The 22312-nt window shown below is 42.8% G+C and overlaps 1 protein-coding gene across 3 annotated transcripts in view; it reads right to left on the bottom strand.

The window, feature by feature from the left end:
* LOC106584329 (FAS-associated factor 1) overlaps window positions 1–22312 on the bottom strand; it is an 86940-nt gene that overhangs the window by 19820 nt on the left and 44808 nt on the right. Inside the window, exons 9-15 of one of the 3 annotated variants that reach the window (XM_014169485.3) lie at window positions 15407–15502; window positions 15106–15265; window positions 14943–15006; window positions 14745–14826; window positions 11146–11300; window positions 3879–4015; window positions 3564–3652 (exon numbers count right to left, since the gene is read on the bottom strand). In XM_014169485.3, the coding sequence (XP_014024960.3) occupies window positions 3564–3652; window positions 3879–4015; window positions 11146–11300; window positions 14745–14826; window positions 14943–15006; window positions 15106–15265; window positions 15407–15502 (783 nt within the window). Of the gene's footprint in view, window positions 1–3563; window positions 3653–3878; window positions 4016–9747; window positions 10315–11145; window positions 11301–14744; window positions 14827–14942; window positions 15007–15105; window positions 15266–15406; window positions 15503–22312 lie in introns of those variants that run through there. The other 2 variants (XM_014169487.3, XM_014169488.3) reach the window with 2 other exon arrangements.

The following is a 22312-nucleotide window of genomic DNA, read 5'->3' as shown; positions in this document are numbered from 1 at the left end:
TATCACACTCTGAATAATGCAACAATACACAAGCATGTGCGGGCATTTCAATGGTTATTTCCGTGTCCATACACTCATAAGTTTAGCTGTAAGACAAACTGCCAAAGGGGCATAGCTGCTAGCTTACGTTAGCTAATATAATTTTCTCAAATAGCAAAAATGTAAGTTCAAGAACGGTTATCAAAGATTTTTTATAACTAACCCAGGATAGAACACAGGCTGTTTCCAGTGGGAACAAATGAGTCAAAGTGAACAAAAAAAGCAAGGAGGGGGGCAGAGCCAAGCCTGAGCTAGAGAGATCCTATTGGCGCATTCTAGGATGTATTTGCATATTTCCATTAGGGAACGCCTACTCTGAAGTGCACGTGTGCATTAACTCAATTCGCCCTTGCACTCCTTCTAAACACATTTTTTTAAACCTTTGGCAAAGGGTAAACTCCACAAAACATAGTCCACTCTGTAACATATTATAGTTTTGGGAACAGAAAACTATTGAGATAAAATGTTTCATTGATGACAACATTTGCATAATGTCGACCAAAATCCATCGCGCTCCATCTTCTCCCACTGGCGCCACTGGGCTTCGTCTCCTCACCATATTTGGTAGTGAATGGAAACGCCAACCGGATGCATCACACTTATACATCCTGTGAAATATCTGGCTCATTGTTCTGTCTGTGATGTTATCATACAGAGTCATTCATATTATACAGAGCTAGATAGCAAACTAAACAAAATGTCTGCATTATCCTCACATACATAACTTGCAAGTTAAGTTACATTGTCTCACGTCAGATGGCGTCACTCCCCGACGCTTGTCCTTCCACCGTGTAGGCAGAATCAACGCGCTCTCTGATGTATGACAATGCCTATGTTAGCTAGCTAGTTAGTTGAATGCTAACGTCAGCCAATAATACAATTGTTAGATTGCTTTTCGGCATCCAGTGGAACAAACCTAGCTTAATTTCATCAATATCATGCAAATAATTACATGAAAAAAATGTTAATTTAATATGGAGTTGATGCTTGTGTTCCTGCTCACTTTTGCATTGAAATAAATGACGTGTTCTGATATTCCCGTAAAGCTATTGTCAATTTCAGATGAACCGTCTTTTACTGCAATTTCAAAAAAACAACAATTAAACAAGTCTCTAATGTAAGGAAAATGCCTATACATTTCATCAGTTTCAAAAACATTGCTCTGCTATTATGATTTACAATGTAGGAGTGTTGGGCTGAAAGAGCCAATTATGTTTACACTGCCCTGCGTGGAGGGGGGCAACACTCGGGCGAGTGCCATGCGCAACCTCCGGAGGTAGCATTTGAAATGACTTTTTTACATTACAATAATGTCTCTTGACAATCGATACCGCTCGAGAATATCTCGAGAAAATCTCCTAAACGCTTATCAATGTGAAACGCCTGAGGAGACCTCTGCTTGAACTCTCTGGTCCAAATGGTGACATACTGTACTAATGCATTTGACTAATATAGGCCCACTGAGCCTACGAATGTGTCAAAATAGTTAAATATTTAGCAATGAGATTGTACATGTGTCAAGTGATTTAGCAAGTCATTGCGCTTTCTAATGTTTGAGAAACAGATGAGCACTAGGAGTGACAAGTTCACCTCACAGCAGAGACAGGGTCTGGAATTTACAGGATGTGGTTGCAGATTCCTAAGGTTATTAATCACTATCGTACATTACCCACTCATGATAATTTGTTCTCCTGATTTGTGACATTATCACTTCACATTTCCCTCAATCCCGACAGGCATGTGTAATTATCACAACCAGTGACTGTTATGGAGACAGATGGCTTGTCAAGGTGCCAATTCTGACAGAAAATGACTTACTTTTCTTATAAATGAACAGAAACATTCTAAATATGCCAAATTGAAAAGCTATTCAAGAAGAGAAATGTTGAATTAAAAGACTGACCCATAAAGGCCATTTTAATTATTTAAGAATCAAATTGGATGGTATGCTAATTCAATAACAGATTTTCTGTTCACAGCAAAAGCTGTCATATTTGCTTTGCATCTACGAAGACAATAGCAAGGCATTCAACTGAGCTTCTCCCCATGAAAACCTGTTAGTCAATTATTCATACATCTCTAAATGGAGCATATTACTGTAGCATCCAGTCTGGTCACACAGGACATACAGCTTGGTGACATGTACACATAGCGTACATACCACTTGTTTCTTATTGGTCTTAAGGATTTTTCTGAAAGGGTAGGCATCCAATGAGAACCTAATGGGAACCCCAGTTACAGACAGAAGTGTCAACACTCATCGGCTCACGTACAGTTACCCCCTGGCTGTGTGCAAAACACTAATGATGATTCCCCGTGATTGAGATGCTGTAGCAAAACTAAATCAACCACTGAAAGGTCACTAAACTAGTATTGTTACAACACCGTGGGAGTCTAACTCATCATATGATGTGACAGAGTCGAGGAATGAGAAAGACAGTCAACCAGCCAGCCAGGCCAAGTTCTGCTGAAGAACATGAGACAATCTCCGGTTTTAATCTACTATAAAACACTGCTGCAGATGCCTTTCATCTCAGAAACAGAAACCACCTTGTGACCATTTCATTCTCTAAATCTATATCCCATCAACAAGAGTGAAAGGTCTAAAGACAAGTCAGCGAGAGAGAATGTGTACTGGTATTCAAAGACATCTCGCAGTGACAAGTTTATGCTAAGTATTGAGCACATTGGACTGAGCTTGATGACACGTCATCTCTTCCAGACTGCTGATTAATGAGAGGTTTATACAGTACAAAGAAACAGGGTATGGAGTCATCTGTAATCACTAACAACACAAACTGTATGCCTGAGAAAGCATGGTCTAGTGTAGTCAGCTTAGGAGGACTACCTAAAGAATGCATTTCTTTGGTTATTGGATGTTGAGTAAATATCTGCTAAAGTGAGAGAATGGTTAAATAAATCCATTCATTGTGACACAGAAAAGAGAGCGTTCATGAGGTCAGGTGAATGTCTTTGACACAGAGGGACTCCCGCCATACTGTCCCCCACATTCCTGTCCTCACATGAAAGAATACCGCCTCTGTTTCACTGCTTTCTTCTCAGAGTGAAGTTTGTTTGTCAAGTTTCTATTGGATTAAAGCAGCAATAGACAGAGAAGGGTGAAAGAGAGAAGAGTTTGTATCCTGCTCCCATTGTGATGATCTTAGGCACAGTAAACTAAAACAAAATGGGAGGGAAATGAATTGTGCTTTCGCTCCCCTGACCCAGATAAAGGGCCTCTCAGAGTATGTATTCTTTGCCTTGGCCCTAAGTGGAGCTGGTGGCAGTCACAATGCATTCCGATTTGTCTCAGCATGTCCCCATTTAGCTCCCGGACAAACTATGGCATAATTATAAGAGATCGGCTCAAATGGCACAATAATTGGCTCCCTCTTGGCCTCCTGTGATGAAACAAATCATGGTATATTTCAGTGGCCATGGCCTAATAATGGCTTACATTTCAAACATCTACTCCCACTTAACTCTGTTCCTCTGTGTGCTTTCAGAGTTCCTCTCATACATACTTCATCCTTGATGTCCTCTTGCTGCTGAGCTGTGAAGATTTCCATTGCACCCATTAGCCTCATCATCAACTCATCCACTGTCGTGTTGCCTTGAAAGAATAGTAAAAAAACAATACTTTTAAGAAATACAATTTTAAAATGCCTTTTGGGATACAAAATAAATAATTATTCACACAAATACATTACTATTTCAGCATTATCAGAGGGTCACAAAGTCATTTGGTTGAACATATATTAGAGCTCTCCAAGACGTATTTTCAACCAGAATGTGATTGTTCAACCCATTGATATTGTTGAGATTTATGCAGTCATTACCTTGAATAACATTTAAAACTTCATTTGAGGTCCTCTTTCCCATGACAATAAGGAGGAGGGGGAACTGATCTGTCTTGTATGTCCGAATCGTCTGTGCCACCACACTGCCAAAGTGCCTCGTGCACATAGTGAGTAGTCTGGGAAAGGAAAAGACGGGACAGACATTTTTTCACACGAACAGCACTTGAATGAGGTACACCGCTCACAGCATTAAAGGAAATCACCCAAAAACTCTTTGTTATTTGTTTCATTAGTCCATTGTTGACGTAGTCCCAAAATGTCTTGCTTGTCAGCACTCAAGATATGAAATCATCCATGTATGATGCATTTTGCATCAAATCTTTTGCTTGTCAGCACTCAAGTTTTAAAGATATGAAATCATCCCTTTTCAGGGTTGACTATGTCAACAATGGACTAATGAAACAAATACCAAAAGATAGTTTTTGGGTGGAGGTTTCCATTAAGAACTTTAAAACCAATTCTGCCTTATCTTCCAGGAGAGGTCCCTGTCTAAATAAGCCAGGCAGACAAATTAGTATTCTCCACCAGTGGTGATGAATTGATAGGGCAGAGAGGATTTCTTATTCCATTACAAAGACAGAACTTTAAATTAACATTTCACTAGAATGAAAAGGGTAGCAGGCAGGCCCTCGGAGCTCACTGTAAATGTCATAATATTAATGAATTGCTATAGACTGAATGCAAATATAGATTCGCTTTTTCCCTCGCCTTTTAATAAGATCCACTTTAATAACTGGCTGGTAAAATAGAGGAGTAATGGAATGGGTGGAGGATGAGGTCAGAGAGGAGAGGGATGGAGTGAGTGGTCTGGGCGTGGTTGCTACTCATTAATCATGAATTCAAAGTTGAGAGAGCCAGTTGAATTACTTTTCAAACTGTGCAATGGAACAACGGTGGCTCAATGCTTAACCATAGGAAGCATGAGCACCAATCTCCATCAGCATTCCAGGAGAAACAAGGTAATTACAACCACAATCCTTAACCCCAACATTACTCTAACCCGAAGTCAACACCAAATAGCTCATGCAGTTGCTCATGAGTTCTGACGATGCGGCTGACTTGTCTTTTGTCCATTCTACTGTGGTTAAGGAGGGGTTCTCCCCCTGACACAGTGAAGTTAAGATGATGTCCATGCCCTGTCCTTGTCCCTGCTCTAGAGGGCCCTGAAAAGGCCTAACCATGGCCAGGCCAAAAGAATGGAAAGGGGTAATTCTAACCTGTCACCAAGGACTTGGGAACAATCATCAGGGCCTTCAGAGAAACCCAATCTTAATTCCCTTAAACAACAACCTCCTTTTGTTCCAATCAATCAAACACCCCAGGAGTCAAACCAAAACAGTAAAAACCTGTTTCAAGGAACAAACTATGTAATCGGACACAATACAGTCTTTAAAAAATTTTTTTTACACCTACCATACAAGGCTAATGCTTGATTTTTTTACTCCTGAGTTTGTAAACCAAAAGTGAAGAAAATGTTTCTACATACTAAATGTAAATGTACATACGATGCACAATAACAAGTACTGACACAGCATCACATATGAAGGATGAAAATTGTGCCTCAGGCTAGGAAGTAAGGATGAGTGTTTTAAACGATGCATCTTTCCTACAACGGCTGAAGATAACATGCGTTTCCCAAAACACCACGCAGACAGAATGTTAGCTAAGTGCGTCGTTGAGGCTTGTGTCAGTACTGATAGGATCTAAATAAAACACAGCGCTGCTCTCGTATCAGCTTTCTCCATTCAAATTTGACCTTAACATTAGAATTATTCCACAATACTGACAACAGATCAGCTCCTAGAGATATCTCAAATATTGAGGTGGTTTATTCTAATGCTTAGCTTATATTAATGGAGTAAAAATCCAGATTTGGCACATCATTGGGCACCTTGTTACACATCATGAAATATATTGAATATAAAATGACCAACAGTAGCCTAAAATTAGCTAAATAGAACTCAACTGAATTAACATGACATTTTAATATTACTGATTTATATAGGCGTATGTAGGCTATTTACGCAGTCATCTCGGTTTTTATTTGAAGCATCTTTTCATCCTTCACTTGTTTAACAAATGCAAAAGAAAATGGCAACTTTGTATTTGTAGTCACATTAGTTCTGAAGTCATAAGTGATCACAGAAAGACAGATGAACATCATGATTTTCTGTTTAGCAGATATATTCGGTGTATAAAGTGACGCGGTAGGGCAAAAAAAGCACCCACCCAAAAACGCACTTAGCTGTTCTATGAGTGGTCTGAGGCAGTGAATACATAACAAGGGTTTTCAAGGGAAACTTTACTAACGATGGTTTTGGGATCCTGTTCTGATATCTAACAACGCTCCTACGAAGGTCCTAAAGAAACATATTTTTTGGGTGGTTTGGTAGAGTTACAGGTTTGAAGGGTGGATTTACATTAGTAAAATATGTCTGGTGACATCTCTTCAAAATCAGATTTTTACCAGCATGTCACCTGTGCAACTTGGTGACAAAACTCTAAATCACCTTTACTCCACACACAGAAACCCAAACAAGGCTCTCCCTTGCCCACAATTTGGCAAATCTTATAAATCTATCCTCCTGCTTACAAGCAAGAACCAAACAGGAAGTACCAGTGACACTCAATACGGAAGTGGTCCGATGAGGCGAATGCTACACTACAGGATTATTTCACTAGCACAGACTGGAATATGCTCCGGGATTCATCCGATAACATTGAGTTGACGACCACAGTCCCCGGCTTCATTAATAAGTTCATTGATGACGCAATCCCAAAAATGACCGTACGTACATAACCCAACCAGAAGCATTGGATTACAGAAAACATATGCACTGAGCTGAAGGCAAGAGCTTAAACTTTCAAGGAGCGGAACACTAATCTGGACGCTTATAAGAAATCCCACCACGACCTCCGACTAGCCATCAAACAACCATAGCATCAATACAGTACTAAGATTGATTCCTACTATGCCAGCTCTAACGCTCGTCGGATGTGGCAGGGCTTGCAAACGATCACAAAACGAAACCAAGCCGCAAGCTGCCCAGTGACGAGAGCTAAACGCCTTCTATGCTTGCTTCAAGGCAGGCAACACTGAAGCATGCATGAGAGCACCAGCTGTTCCGAACAACTGTGATCTCACTCTCTGTAGCCAATGCGAGTAAGACCTTTAAAAAGGTTAACATTCACAAGGGCTCAGGGCAGGACAGATTACCAGGACAGGTACTCAGAGCATGCACTGACCAGCTGCCAAGTGTCTTCAATGACATTTTCAACCTCTCCCTGACCCAGTCTGTAATACCTACTTGTTTCAAGCAGACCACCATAGTCCCTGTGCCCAAGAACGCCAAGGTAACCTGCCTAAATGACTACAGCCCCGTAGCACTCACATCTGTGGCCATGAAACGCTTTCAAAGGCTGGTCATGGCTCACAACACCATCATCCTGGACGCACTCCAATTTGGAAACCACCCCAAAAGATCCACAGATGACGCAATCTCTACCGCGCTCCACACTGCCCTCTCCCACCTGGTCAAGAGGAACACCTACGTGAGAATGCTGTTCATTCACTACAGCTCAGCGTTCAACACCATAGTGCCCTCTAAGCTCATCACTAAAGGCAGGACCGTGGGACTGAACACCTCTAGGGTTGGGCGGTATCCAGATTTTCATACAATTTCTGTACCATACCAGGGTATAAGGTATTACTGAATATGCAATAAAGGGGCAGAATTTTTGCTCAAAACTATTTAGTCAACAGGGATCTTGATTCAGGAGGGGATTGAATGCATCTGCTGTAACCAAAAAGCTTGATCTTGACATCTAGTCACTTAGCTAACAAATTAGCAAACCAAATGCATAGCTGGAGCCCTGAGCTGGATATAAGTTATTTGACACATCTTAGATGTTCTATAGTTCTACTGAACGTATAGTTTATAAGCAGTGGCGTAGCACGCACACCAACAGTCCCTGCAAGGCGGTGATGCCCCCCACCCCAAAATAAAAACATAGATTTTTGTATTGAAAATCATACCTTGGTATACCCTATAAAACAGTAGATCGCCCAAGTGTACCTTGGATGTGTTGTAGCTAAAGAAACATTACTGCTTCAAGTGCGAGTGCAGCTATTCTCATACCATGAATGTCATAATGTATAGACAAACAAAATAAGGATAACAATTCAAACTATACAGGAGCTTCTCATCTAAACCATATTGCATATAGTGTTGCACAGTTTCTTAATGCAACAATTCACAAATGTGTGGATATTTTGAAAGCCTTTCCCTTTCAATTTGGCTCAAAGAGCAAAAATGCTGTCTTCTGGTATTAAGGGACATATGGTGCCTTTACCTTGTACCACTCAGAGGGGGGTATGTGGGGATGGCCACCTAATCATACCCAGCTTCCAATTGGCTCATTCATCCCCCTCTCCCCTGTAACTATTCCCCAGGTCATTGCTGAAAAATAAGGTGATGGCGGCAGATGAATGCCACAACACTGGGCCTCGTCACGGTATTTTGCCATCGATAAAATGCATTTGTGTTCATTGTCCGTAGCTTACAGTATGCCTGCCCATTACATAACCCCACCATGGTGCACTCTGTTCACAACGTTGACATCAGCAAACCGCTCGCCCACACGACGCCATACACGCTGTCTGCCATCTGCCCGGTACAGTTAACCAGGATTCATCTGTGAAGAGCACACTTCTCCAGCGTGCCAGTGGCCATCGAAGGTGTACATTTGCCCACTGAAATCTGTTACAACACCGAACTGCAGTCAGGTCAAGACCCTGGTGAGGACGACAAGCATGCAGATGAGCTTCCCTGAGATGATTTCTGACAGTTTGTGCAGAAATTCTTTCGTTTTGCGAACCCACAGTTTAATCAGTTGTCCGGGTGGCTGGTCTCAGACAATCCCGAAGGTGAAGAAGCCGGAAGTGGAGGTCCTGGGCTGGCACAGTTACACGTGGTCTGCGGTTGTGAGGCCGGTTGGACGTACGGTCAAATTCTATAAAACGACGTTGGGCAGCAGCTTATGGTAGCGAAATTTAATGTTACTTATGTTGTGTGACAAAACCGCACATTTTAGAGTGGCCTTTTATTGTAACCAGCACAAGGTGCACATGTGTAATGACCATGCTGTTTAATCAGTTTCTTGATATGCCACACCTGTCAGGATTATCTTGTCATATGAGAAATGCTCACTAACAGGGATATAAACAGATTTGTGCACAACAATGAGAAATAATATTTTTGTGCATATGGAACACTTCTAGGATCTTTTATTTCAGCTCAGGAAACATGGGACCAACATTTTACATGCTCCGTTTATATTTTTGTTCTGTGTAGGTGGCGTCGTCAAAGTAGTGTAACGAGGCTCTAAATCAGCTCACTCTGTCTCCGCCCAAAATGTTTATGTTTCCTTGGACTGTAAGGTTCACGTCTTTACACCAGTCATGCGTGAGATCTTGAGAGACTGCTGCCACCCCACCCCAGTGAGCATCCAACAAGCTCTCCAGGTGTGCTTTAGTCAATCACGTGGAATTGGAACCGGACGCTACTCACACAAAACAGACACTTTCTGTGTAGACGTGTTGAATGGAAAATTGAATTTCTCCGGATATTCTCTTGTTTTGAATACACAGAGCTTATGAAGAAGTCGGATGACTGCACGATAACCTTCACTGGTAATGTGTTGAACAATGAGGAGTTCAATTTCATTTTTGATCAGTACAGCACCATATGATGCATTAAAAAGATGAGATGTGGTATGAAAGTGGGCAGTCAAAACACAAAACATAGAATCAAAAGAAAAACAAACATAGATAACAATCTGAAAGATGTAGTTTCAGAGTACATTTATTCATAAATAAGTTCAATATTTGCTGTGTATGAGGTTCAGTGTCCATGTGGTATTTCAGAGACATTTCCCATGGGTGACAATTGGCATGTTTTCAGCAGATCTGGCTTTATGCATAATAATTAATACCTAAACTAAGAGGACTGTGATAATACAGAGGCAACCTAACTGGCTCATTTTACGCTATGAGGCCCTAGAAATTAGGATACCTTCTTAATAGTTAGTCACTGCGACTCATGCCTATCATCAGTGACTCAGGATTAACCTAAGAGTTTCAAGTGTTAATGTCACAGTGAAATTCCTCTCGCAAGCTCCAAACCCAACAATGCAATAATCATTATCAATGTAGCACAAACAAATAACATTAGGCAGAACAAAAACATACGACAAATAAAAATAAGAACACGAGAAGTAAGACGCTATATACAGGGTCAGATCCAATACCATATTTACAATGTGCAGGGATACTGGTGCAGAGATGAGCGCGTGAGAACGTGGGGGAAACAGCTCCAGATGTTGCTTGCCTTTAATCTGCAATAAAAAGGCCCAGCTGGGCGCAAAAAGCAAGAAGCAAAGGGAGAAAGGGTACAGAATGAGGGAAGGAATATCCTTAAAGGAAATAAAAAAGGAGTGAGGTCAGTGTCTGAGCCTCACCCCCGGTCTTTCGTAAACGCCTCCTACCAGGGGGTGGGCTTAGCCCTGAAGTCTAGTGGAAGGAAAATCTAGGGCCTGCTGCTGTGCCCCAATCAAACCTCCATCTGGCTACCGGCCGGGCCCTCTCTCCTCCTCCATCCTCCCCACAGCAGACACATCACACCTGGGACCCTACCTCATTCTCCCCCTTGGCTAGGGGAGGAGGAGAGCAAGGCCAGGGAGAGGCCAGCCTGGCTTGGGGGTCAAGAGTGGAGGGCTTGAGAGTGTAGTTGGGTAATGCTAAGCACAAGGAGTCACATACTGGAACATCCACAACCTAGGTGGAAATAAGGAGTTGGAATCTGCAGTGAATCGGAAACTAACTGTTGTGAACTTACGGAGGAGAGATAAAGTTTTTGTCACGTTGATAAGACAACTCCCTCAGCCTTGGGTAAATAGATATGGTCTCCCAGGCAACGCAGACTTCATGTGAGCTTCATTTCGAACTGACCCTCCATTGAGGCAGATTAGTGAAGATTGCCCAATTGGGGCCTCATACTGCAAACACAAGTGCTTTTGTTAGCACACATCCCCCTTCCCGATGAAGAGGGGCTTGAGTTAAAGAGAAGGTGGTGCGGAGTTGGCGACTGGGGGCTGAATATTATCCACTTCTCAGACTCTCTAATATTCGGTCTGTTCTCCAGTAGTGGATTCCTGAGATGTGATGAGGGCATATACTTAGACATACCTGGCTTTGTTAGCTTCTTTAGTGACATCCCAGGCCCATGTGATGAAGTTCTGGCTCAGATAGGACACTATGGAGTCTGCACACATCATCTGGGAGCAGAAGACGTTGCCGAGGACACTCTCGTCGTTGTGGAGGTAGATTGCCAGCAGTTTTCTCTGTGGAAACGGAAAGCAGAGGTATTTCATTAGAGGTATGAGGATTTAGAAGCCAATGAGTTAATGACCAGCCAGACCCTGAAACACAGGGGCTTCACCCAACACAGCACTGGGAAGGGGAGACAAATGTCCTTGCTCAGAGTCTGGTTATATTATCATTGAAGGGAGAGGTTTTATACAGCTTTCGTGCGTCGTTCGACAGGAGACCGCGAGTAAAGAGACTGCTTTCACAGACAACAAGGCCAAACCAGTCAAACGCAAAACACACAAAATCAAATGAACAGGGAGTAAATAAAACTTCCTTTGAGGCGGCCAATGAGAAAACAAAAACAGACAAAATCCCTTTATTTTACACCAAATGCCATTGGCCTTCTCAGGTTAACAGCAGGAGCGGACAATATTGACAATGCTCTAAATCCATGGGTAGACACCATATGAGCCACAGATTCTCAAGACTCACTGACAACTCATTAAAAAACAAACACAGCCACAAACAAAAGGTTCTCTTGGATGATGTAGGAAATAAAGCCCTCTAAATTACAGAACACTCACTCAAATTTCTTTCTAACCCCCTATGTTCCTTACAACACTCGAAGGAGCTAATTTCTCAGGAGCTGCTGTATATACCAAAAGCAAAATCCACACAGGCAGAAAAGTGAGGGAAAGTAAAAAGAAAGTTGTGCTATATTGTGGCCTGTATAGAAAAGGAGTGGGAGAGCACTGCTGTGTTTGCTCAGCGATTAGAGGTTTAGAATAAGCTCCCTGGTTCCTAGCGGGAAGGAGCTTGGGGCTAATTCAGTGGCCCAATTGAACGCCCTGAAAAGATTAAACACTCATGCTGAGAAGACAAGCAAATGCAGCCTTGAGAGGAGAGTTTTATTTTTTTCTTCTCACAAAAGACGAAATGAGACACGCACACACTCATTATCTTATACATACGTGCACGTAGGCGCATGGACACGCACACACACTCGTCCCTCTGCAACTTATAGAAAGTGCTAAGTCTCCGGAGGACATTTTCACAAACCGTATGTTCAAAAACATACATTATGTAAAGAAATGGGAAAAGCCCTTCTCTCTAATAACACCCAATCACAAACTTTGTCGTTTTACTTAAACGGTCTTCTCTAACTGTTCCCCATCTTCTTTCACGTTTCATCTTTTGTAGTGCATTTCTAAGCAGGGACAAATCACCTGTAAAACTAAATTACTAGGTTCAACCCGAGCTAGAAAGTGACCCAAAAGCCGCTGGTGTGAATCCTCCCACCTGTTCACCATACAGAGAAGGGGAAGAGGAGAAGAGAAGAAGCTTGAGAAAACCGATCCGTTCTGTGAGCCAGACTGTAGTGATTTTCACACAGCACCCTGTCAGTGTTCACTCTGTCTGTTCCTCTTCTAGTGTAGACTAGAGCCATGTGAACCAGGTAGCCGTTGGCCAGGAGCTGGCAACCAGAATGGGCTCAGCTCACATACGGCTGTTTTTTGTGTCCGGCCTGGACCATATGATTATCTGCAACATGAGTAGGAATTCTCCCACACAGGTGCTCCACTGGGGGCTGAATAGAGTGACAACTGGCAGATGAAGACCAGTCTGAGAACAAAATGTACAACCTAACTCATCTTTAACCACGTCACACAGATGCTGATTGTTATGCGAGCTCAACACGACACCAGTGAAAAAACAGCCATTTGTTTTGTTTTACAAATGAGTTTCTGTGGTATGGGTCATTAAGAGGATAAGGTAAAAATACACCTGCCTGATAACTGTGGCCTCTGATAAACACACTACCATATCTCATTTGTGACAGCCAGCCAGTTTATGTACTTGTGTTGTGGGAGGACATTTTTAATTATATCCAGTGTTGAGGAGCGGAGGAAACGGGTGAAAGTGATCATCCACAGCAGCCTCAAGAAAAGCAAACACTTCAAAATGAAGAGCTCAAATTACTGCTCCCCTGACCCCACACTGAGAACACACATTCAGATCAACGCTTTAACAGATGGTAGGTACATGATTGAACCGATTGAAAACACATGATTTTGTATTAATAGCTATATTTAGTCTAACCACTTCTGATTTTATGGGGGGTTTTAGGCGCAATAACTAGTCAAAAATGGAGTGAATACAAAACAATAGCATTCAATTGTAGAACTGCATTAAAATAATATAGTCTTTACACAGTTCAAACTAATAGTCTAAATATTCAGCTGGGCTTCAGTTCACCTGACTGGAACTGTGCTAGTAGAAACAAATGAAAATATTAAAAGCCACTAAAATGATCACTTTCATCAGAGCAGGAAGGGATGGATTAAAATATGTTTATCCATTTCCCTACCTGGTATCGATTTCTCCTCTCTCCCCCTCATTGCTCTTTTGCTAAACTACGGGGGATTTAAGAGGATACTTGAGTGTGATAAAACCCTCACCCCGGCACTGCTATGAATTTTGATGCGTGTCTTTGTGTGAGTGAGAGCAGGGTTACTCCGATTAACCACACCGTTAAGGGGATTTAAGAAGAGCCTTGGCAGTGATGGGTGGCCTGTCTGAAGAGCCTTACTGCTGATCCCCTGGAGGGCTCAGCAGCCCAAAGCATTTTCATTAAGGCTGGATTGAGGCGCATCTCCCCCTCCAGAAACACTTCATCAAATGTAGTGTTTTACTTAGTGATTAGCCCGCCAGCCTTTGAGACTGAGCAAAATCTCTCCACGGCCCCCCTTCTCCTGAAATGTGCACCATTCCAATATCCACTTAATGAACAACTAGTTGCAATGACAAGAAGGGAGCGATTTAGACCCATTTTGTCAAGAGGACGGTGGTGGTGGTTGGGGAGGGGAGGTTTCCGTATAGTTGACACCCAATGGTCACATCAGTGGGAGTCAAATGTGTGTGCGTTTCTTCAGTCTCATCTCCTCCAGGCCTACAGGCAGAGAGCTGGGGGTCAGCTGCATGTGTCCCTTCATATTGGTTTATTTTCATTGACACAATGTACAGTCTCCGGCTGCACCACAGAGAGGATATCCACAGCGAGGAGGCCATATTGCACTGGCTTAGCGAAGAGGATATCAGCTGGGAGACAGGCAAGACGCCAACCGAGCCTCTGCCTCATGGTCTAAAACCCCCCAAACATCTTGCTGTGTTCTCCCATTCTAATAAGACAGTAATCCACACAAGCTGTCAGTTGATACAACCCTCGTTAAAAGGACAAAGCAGAAAAATGAAGAAAAATTGTGGGCTAAAAATAAAGCGGCAGCTGTCGTGAAACAAATTTTATGAGCTTTATGAGAGGAATCAAATGGTGGCTCTTTTTGAACAAACACTCCAACTTTTTATTTCAAAAACCTTCCAAGCATGTAAAAAATAAATAACCATTGAAAACGGTCGTATAGTATCATGCATGTCCTGTAAATCATACTACCAAGACAGGCTCCTGTATTGTTACTTACATCTCTGGCTTTGCCATAGAAGGCCTCTTGAGACGCCGCCTCCAAAGTCCCAATGAAAAACACTGGATGACATTCTCCATACCTGCAGCAAACACAAAAAGGAGATAGATCAATAAGCAAGAATTCATGATCTTCCACATCTTTTGAGAAGCATAGACCCCTTTCGATGCTAACGATAAAACAATACTAAAAACCTACCTTGTGGTAAATTCAGCAGTAAAGTGCAGTAAGGCATCAACTTCATTTTCAGTGTTCTCTGGCACTGCAGAGAGTAAAAAGCATTGGCTTAATAACAGATTGATAAACAATAAATCAAGCTTTTTGAATCGAGTGGCAGCATCACACTCAGTGAGGTACGTACTCAAGGGGGCTTTCCGACAGCCTGTAGAAGTCCCCATTCCGAACATCTCTGATTCGTCCACTCCAAATTCAGATGCATCCTCAAAGTCATCCCCTTCGCTGTCACTTACCATGTGAACATCTGCGCACTGTACAAACACATTCACTTCAGTATTGTTGACCTATCAAAACACAATAGAAAATGTAAAAGAAGGCCAAATAAACTGTGTGTGTGTGTGTGTGTGTGTGTGTGTGTGTGTGTGTGTGTGTGTGTGTGTGTGTGTGTGTGTGTGTGTGTGTGTGTGTGTGTGCTCTCTCTCTACCTCTTCTGTTGGCTCCTGGGTGTTGGCTGGTGAGGACCTTCGACACACACCGAGGTGATGGCAGGGGTAGCTGATTCCAGAGGCAGCTAGTGTCATCTGGGGATAGAAATCACTGAGATCAGAAAAAAATCTGTACAATAAAAAAATCTGAATGAACTTTATCTATTCATTCCAATTTTAACCTTTAAAATACACTGAACAAAAATAAAACGCAACATGTAACGTGTTAAAATGTTTTAAAAAATCATAAATATTCCATGCGCACAAAAAGCTTCTCTTAAACTTTTCGCACACATTTCTTTACATCCCTGTTAGTGAACATTTCTCCTTTGCCAAGATGATCCATCCACCTGACATATAAAGAAGATGATTAAACAGCATGATCATTACACAGGTGCACCTTGTGCTGGGGACAATAGAATGCCCTGTAAAATGTGCAGTTTTGTAACACAATGCCACAGATTTCTCAAGTTGAGGATGCAATTTGCCTGATTTCCTTATATGAACTGTAATTAAGTAAAATGTTTTAAATTGTTGCATGTTGCGTTTATACAATACATGACCAAAAGTACGTGGACACCTGCTCGTCGAACGTCTCATTACAAAATCATGACCTGCTATAACAGCCTCCAGTTATCTGGTAAGGCTTTCCACTAGATGTTGGAACATTGCTGTTGGGACATGCTTCCATTCAGCCACTAGCGCATTAGTGAGGTCGGACATTTATGTTGGGCGATTAGGACTGGCTTGCAGTCGGCGTTCCAATTCAACCCAAAGGTTTTCGATGGGGTTAAGGACAGGGCTCTGTGAAGGCCAGTCAAGTTCTTCCACACGGATCTCAACAAACCATTATTTAAAAAATAAAAACAATAATGTAAACCTTTAACTAGGCAAGTTAGTAAAGAACAAATTCTTATTTAGAATGACGGCCTACCGGGGAACAGTGGGTTAACTGCCTTGTTCAGGGGAAAAAACGACCGATTTTTACCTTGTCAGCTCGGGGATTCGATTCAGCAACCTTTCGGTTACTGGCCCAATGCTCTAACCACTAGGCTACCTGCCGCCCCAAAAAGCAGTTCCCATACCCGGAGTCGAACCCTGGCCGCCTGTGTGAAAACCAGGAATCCTAACTGGTATGGACCGTGATTTGTTCACGCTGAAACAGGAAAGGGTCTTCCCCAAAATGTTGCCTCAAAGTGGGAAGCACAGAATCATCTAGAAAGTCATTGTATGCTGTAGCATTAAGATTTCCCTTCATTGGAAATAAGGGGCCTAGGCAAACTTCATGATGGTGTTGGAGTCGTGCCTGGCCATGCAGTCATGAGTGAACAGGGAGTTACAGGAGGGGACTGAGCACACATCCCTGAGGGGCTCCCGAGTTGAGGCTCAGCGTGGCAGATGTTTGTTACCTACCCTTACCACCTGGGGGCAGCACATCAGGAAGTCCAGGAACCAGTTGCAGAGGGAGGTGTTTAGTCCCAGGGTCCTTAGCTAAGTGATGAGCTTTGTTGGCACCATGGTGTTGAACGCTGCACTGAAGTCAATGAATAGCATTCTCACGTAGGTGTTCCTTTCTTTTGTCCAGGTGGGAAAAGGCAGCGTGGAGTGCAAAAGAGATTGTGTCATCTGTGGCTCTGTTGGGGCGCTATGCAAATTGGAGTGGGTCTAGGGTTTCTGGGATAATGATGTTGTGAGCCACGACCAGCCTCAAAGCACTTCATGACTACCAACCTGAGTGCTACGTGGTAGTTATTTAGGCAGGTTACCTTCGCTTTCTTGGGCACAGGGACTATGGTGGTCTGCTTGAAACATGTTGGCATTACAGACTCAGACAAGGGGAGGTTGAAAATGTCAGTGACGACACCTGCCAGTTGGTCAGCACATGCTCGGAGTACATGTCCTGGTAATCCGTGTAGCCCTGGGGACTGGTAAATGTTGACCTGTTTAAAAGGTCTTACTAACATCGACTGCGGAGAGCGTGATCACACAGTCGTCTGGAACAGCTGATGATATCATGCATGCTTCACTGTTGCTTACCTTGAAACGAGCATAGAAGTAATTTAGCTTGTCTGGTAGGCTTGATTCACTGGGCTGATCGCGGCTGTGCTTCCCTTTGTAGTCTGTAACGGCTTTAGACTGATGAATTTACTGTGTAAAATGAGGCCTCACCTCCTGGTTACACTAGTGACCATAACCCCCGCGCATCCCGCAAAGGCGGAGGTGTTGCTAACAAAAAAGACGTTTCATGAAATCTATGCAGCCTACTCAATCACCTTTTATAGCTACTGTTTACAGGCCTCCTGGGCCATATACAGCGTTCCTCACTGAGTTGCCTGAATTCCTATCGGACCTTGTAGTCATAGCAGATATTCACATTTTTGGTGACTTTAATATTCACATGGAAAAGTCCACAGACCCACTCCAAAAGGCTTTCGGAGCCATCATCGACTCAGTGGGTTTTGTCCAACATGTCTCCGGACCTACTCATTGCCACAGTCATACTCTGGACCTAGTTTTGTCCCATAGAATAAATGTTGTGGATCTTAATATTTTTTCCTCATAATCCTGGACTATCGCACCACCATTTTATTCCGTTTGCAATCACAACAAATAATCTGCTCAGAACCCAACCAAGGAGCATCAAAAGTCATGCTATAAATTCTCAGACATCCCAAAGATTCCTTGATGCCCTTCCTGACTCCCCAAGGATGTCAGAGGACAAAAATCAGTTAACCTACTGAGGAACTCAATTTAACCTTGCACAATACCCTAGATGCAGTCGCACCCCTAAAAACATTTGTCATAAGAAACTAGCTCCCTGGTATACAGAAAATACCCGAGCTCTGAAGCAAGCTTCCAGAAAATTGGAACGGAAATGGCGCCACACCAAACTGGAAGTCTTCTGACTAGCTTGGAAAGACAGTACCGTGCAGTATCGAAGAGCCCTCACTGCTGCTCGATCATCCTATTTTTCCAACTTAATTGAGGAAAATAAGAACAATCCGAAATGTATTATACCGTTGCAAAGCTAACTAAAAAGCAGCATTCCCCAAGAGAGGATGGCTTTCTCTTCAGCAGTGATAAATTCATGAACTTCTTTGAGGACAAGATCATGATCATTAGAAAGCAAATGATGGACTCCTCTTTAAATCTGCGTATTCCTCCAAAGCTCAGTTGTCCTGAGTCTGCACAACTCTGCCAGGACCTAGGATCAAGGGAGACACTAAAGTGTTTTAGTACTATATCTCTTGACACAATGATGAAAATAATCATGGCCTCTAAACCCTCAAGCTGCATACTGGACCCTATTCCAACTAAACTACTGAAAGAGCTGCTTCCTGTGCTTGGCCCTCCTATGTTGAACATAATAAACGGCTCTCTATCCACCAGATGTGTACCAAACTCACTAAAAGTGGCAGTAATAAAGCCTCTCTTGAAAAAGCCAAAACTTGACCCAGAAAATATTAAAAACTATCGGCATATATCGAATCTCCCATTCCTCTCAAACAAAATTGAAAAAGCTGTTGCGCAGCAACTCACTGCCTTCCTGAAGACAAACAATGTATACGAAATGCTTCAGTCTGGTTTTAGACCCCATCATAGCACTGAGACTGCACTTGTGAAGGTGGTAAATTACCTTTTAATGGCATCAGACCAAGGCTCTGCATCGTGCTCCTAGACCTTAGTGCTGCTTTTGATACCGTCGATCACCACATTCTTTTGGAGAGAATGGAAACCCAAATTGGTCTACACGGACAAGTTCTGGCCTGGTTAACATCTTATCTGTCGGAAAGATATCAGTTTGTCTCTGAATGGTTTGTCTTCTGACAAATCAACTGTACATTTTGGTGTTCCTCAAGGTTCTGTTCTAGAACCACTATTGTTTTCAATATATATTTTACCTCTTGGGGATGTCATTCGAAAACAATGTTAACTTTCACTGATATGCAGATGACACACAGCTGTACATTTCAATGAAACATGGTGAAGGCCCAAAATTGCCCTCGCTGGAAGCCTGTGTTTCAGACATAAGGAAGTGGATGGCTGCAAACTTTATACTTTTAAACTCGGACAAAACAGAGATGCTTGTTCTAGGTCCCAAGAAACAAAAGAGATCTTCTGTTGAATCTGACAATTAATCTTGATGGTTGTACAGTCGTCTCAAATAAAACTGTGAAGGACCTCGGCGTTACTCTGGACCCTGATCTCTCTTTTGACGAACAAATCAAGATTGTTTCAAGGACAGCTTTTTTTCATCTGCGTAACATTGCATTGATTTTCTGTCAAAAAATAGATGCAGAAAAATTTATCCACGCTTTTGTTACTTCTAGGTTAGACTACTGCAATGCTCTACTTTCCGGCTACCCGGATAAGGCACTAAATAAACTTCAGTTAGTGCTAAATATGGCTGCTAGAATCCTGACTAGAACCAAAAAATTTGATCATATTACTCCAGTGCTACCCTACACTGGCTTCCTGTTAAGGCAAGTGCTGATTTCAAGGTTTTACTATTAACCGACAAAACATTAAATGGGCTTGGAGGCAGGGCTTTCTCCTATAGAGCTCCATTTTTATGGAATGGTCGTTCTACCCATGTGAGAGACGCAGACTCGGTCTCAACCTTTAAGTCTTTATTGAAGACTCATCTCTTCAGTAGGTCCTATGATTGAGTGTAGTCTGGCCCAGGAGTGTGAAGGTGAATGGAAAGGCACTGGGGCAACGAACCAGCCGTGCTGTCTCTGCCTGGCCGGTTTACCTCTCTCCACTGGGATTCTCTGGCTCTAACCCTATTACAGGGGCCGAGTCACTGGCTTACTGGTGCTCTTCCATGCCGACCCTAGGAGAGGTGCGTCACTTGAGTGGGTTGAGTCACTGACGTGGTCTTCCTGTCTGGGTTGGCGCCCCCCCTTAGGTTGTGCCGTGGCGGAGATCTTTGTGGGCTATACTCAGCCTTGTCTCAAGATGGTAAGTTGGTGGTTGAAGATATCCCTCTAGTGGTGTTGGGGCAGTGCTTTGGCAAAGTGGGTGGGGTTATTGGCTGGCTGGCTGGCTCTCTCCCCCTCTCCCTCTCCCTCCCTCTCTCTCTCTCTCTCTCTCTCTCCCTCCCTCCCTCCCTCCCCCCCCCCCGGCCATGCTCCAGTTTCAACTGTTCTGCCTGCTGCTATGGAACCCTGACCTGTTCACCGGGCGTGCTACCTGTCCCAGACCTGCTGTTTTCAACTCTCTAGAGACAGCAGGAGCGGTAGAGATACTCTCAATGATCGGCTATGAAAAGCCAACTGACATTTACTCCTGAGGTGCTGACCTGTTGCACCCTCAACTACTGTGATTATTATTATTTGACCATGCAGGTCATTTATGAACATCTAGGCCATGTTCTGTTATAATCTCCACCCGGCACAGCCAGAAGAGGACTGGCCACCCCTCATAGCCTGGTTCCTCTCTAGGTTTCTTCCTAGGTTTTGGCCTTTCTAGGGAGTTTTTCCTAGCCACCGTGCTTCTACACCTGCATTGCTTGCTGTTTGGGGTTTTAGGCTGGGTTTCTGTACAGCACTTTGAGATATCAGCTGATGTAAGAAGGGCTATATAAATACATTTGATTTGATTAATAGTTTGCACGCCCTGCCACATTGGATGAGCGTCGGCGCCAGTATAGTACGATTTAACCCTATATACAGTAATTTTTTGGTCATCTTTATCAAGGGTGTCAATTTCAGACCCCACTGAAAGGAGGAGTCAAGGGAGAAATAGATCCAAGTTCAGCATTCACAGATAAACCATTTAGATTTTCTGATATGATTAGAAGAAAGCAAAGTTTATCCAGCCTGTTATGGGGAATATATATTCATGGTTTATAGACAACCTAACTATAGACACTGTAAATGTCACCTACCACAGCGGAAGGACTTATTAAAGACTGTCTATACGGCTGAACCCCAAGGGATAGGGTAGAACCGAAGGAAAGTGATGGGACCCCAGTACCCATGTGTTGTCCCCGATCTAAGAATTTTGACTTCAATAACTATACCAGGTTTAGTATCACGATATGCGATACCATCCGGATGCTCGATACCAAAATGATACCATGGCCCCAAAAATAATATTAGCCAAAGTCACAGAATGGCACTTGATCCAGACAGATCTTGAGTTCAATATCATCAAGATGCATTATTAATGAATCAATTATACAGTAAATTGACGGTTAACAAATCTAAATACATAACAGTAATAATTTATTTGAATGGTAAATCTCTACTGATAAACTGGGTGAATCAAGATGTAGCCGAGGCCTATTCATAATACAGGTGAATGTATATTCAATATGAGTGTGTGCATGCATTGGGTTATTGAGCTTGTTTTGGCTGATTTCATTTGGCTACATTTGGGACTTTTTTTTATTGTATTGATCAACAACATTTGCATAAAAGAACCAATCTCTCCCTTTATAAAAATGTGTGCAGTCTAAGACCTATGACGTCATTCACACACAGTCAGTTCGAGGCTTGAGCAAAGATTATCTTGACAGAGATGGGGCGGGGAGAGGAAATTAATAAATCACTTTTTGGTGACAATAAGCTATATTTAGTGTTATGGTTTGCGTATCACAAACAATAATTAATGTTAGCTTCAGCTGTAAGGTAGCAAGGAAAGTTGGCCTACAAAGCTGGAAGCAACCTGGTATCTTCTTGCATTGTAAACAGGGCCGGGTTAAAGCAGGGGCTTACCAGGGCTGAAGCACCTGGGCCCAGGCCCGTGGGAGGCCCAAAAGGCAGCACAAAAAAAACAAGTACAAAAACTTTATGAAAGTCAATATAAACTGTATACATTACCTATATAAAAATGTGTGCGGTCTCATTAAGACACACGTCATTCACACAGCCAGTTCAATTCACCTGGTCAGTCTAT

The sequence above is a fragment of the Salmo salar genome, chromosome 23 (genome assembly GCF_965601325.2).
Source record: "Salmo salar chromosome 23, fSalSal1, whole genome shotgun sequence".
NCBI lineage: Eukaryota > Metazoa > Chordata > Actinopteri > Salmoniformes > Salmonidae > Salmo > Salmo salar.
This window is presented reverse-complemented; position numbering and strand designations above follow the sequence as displayed.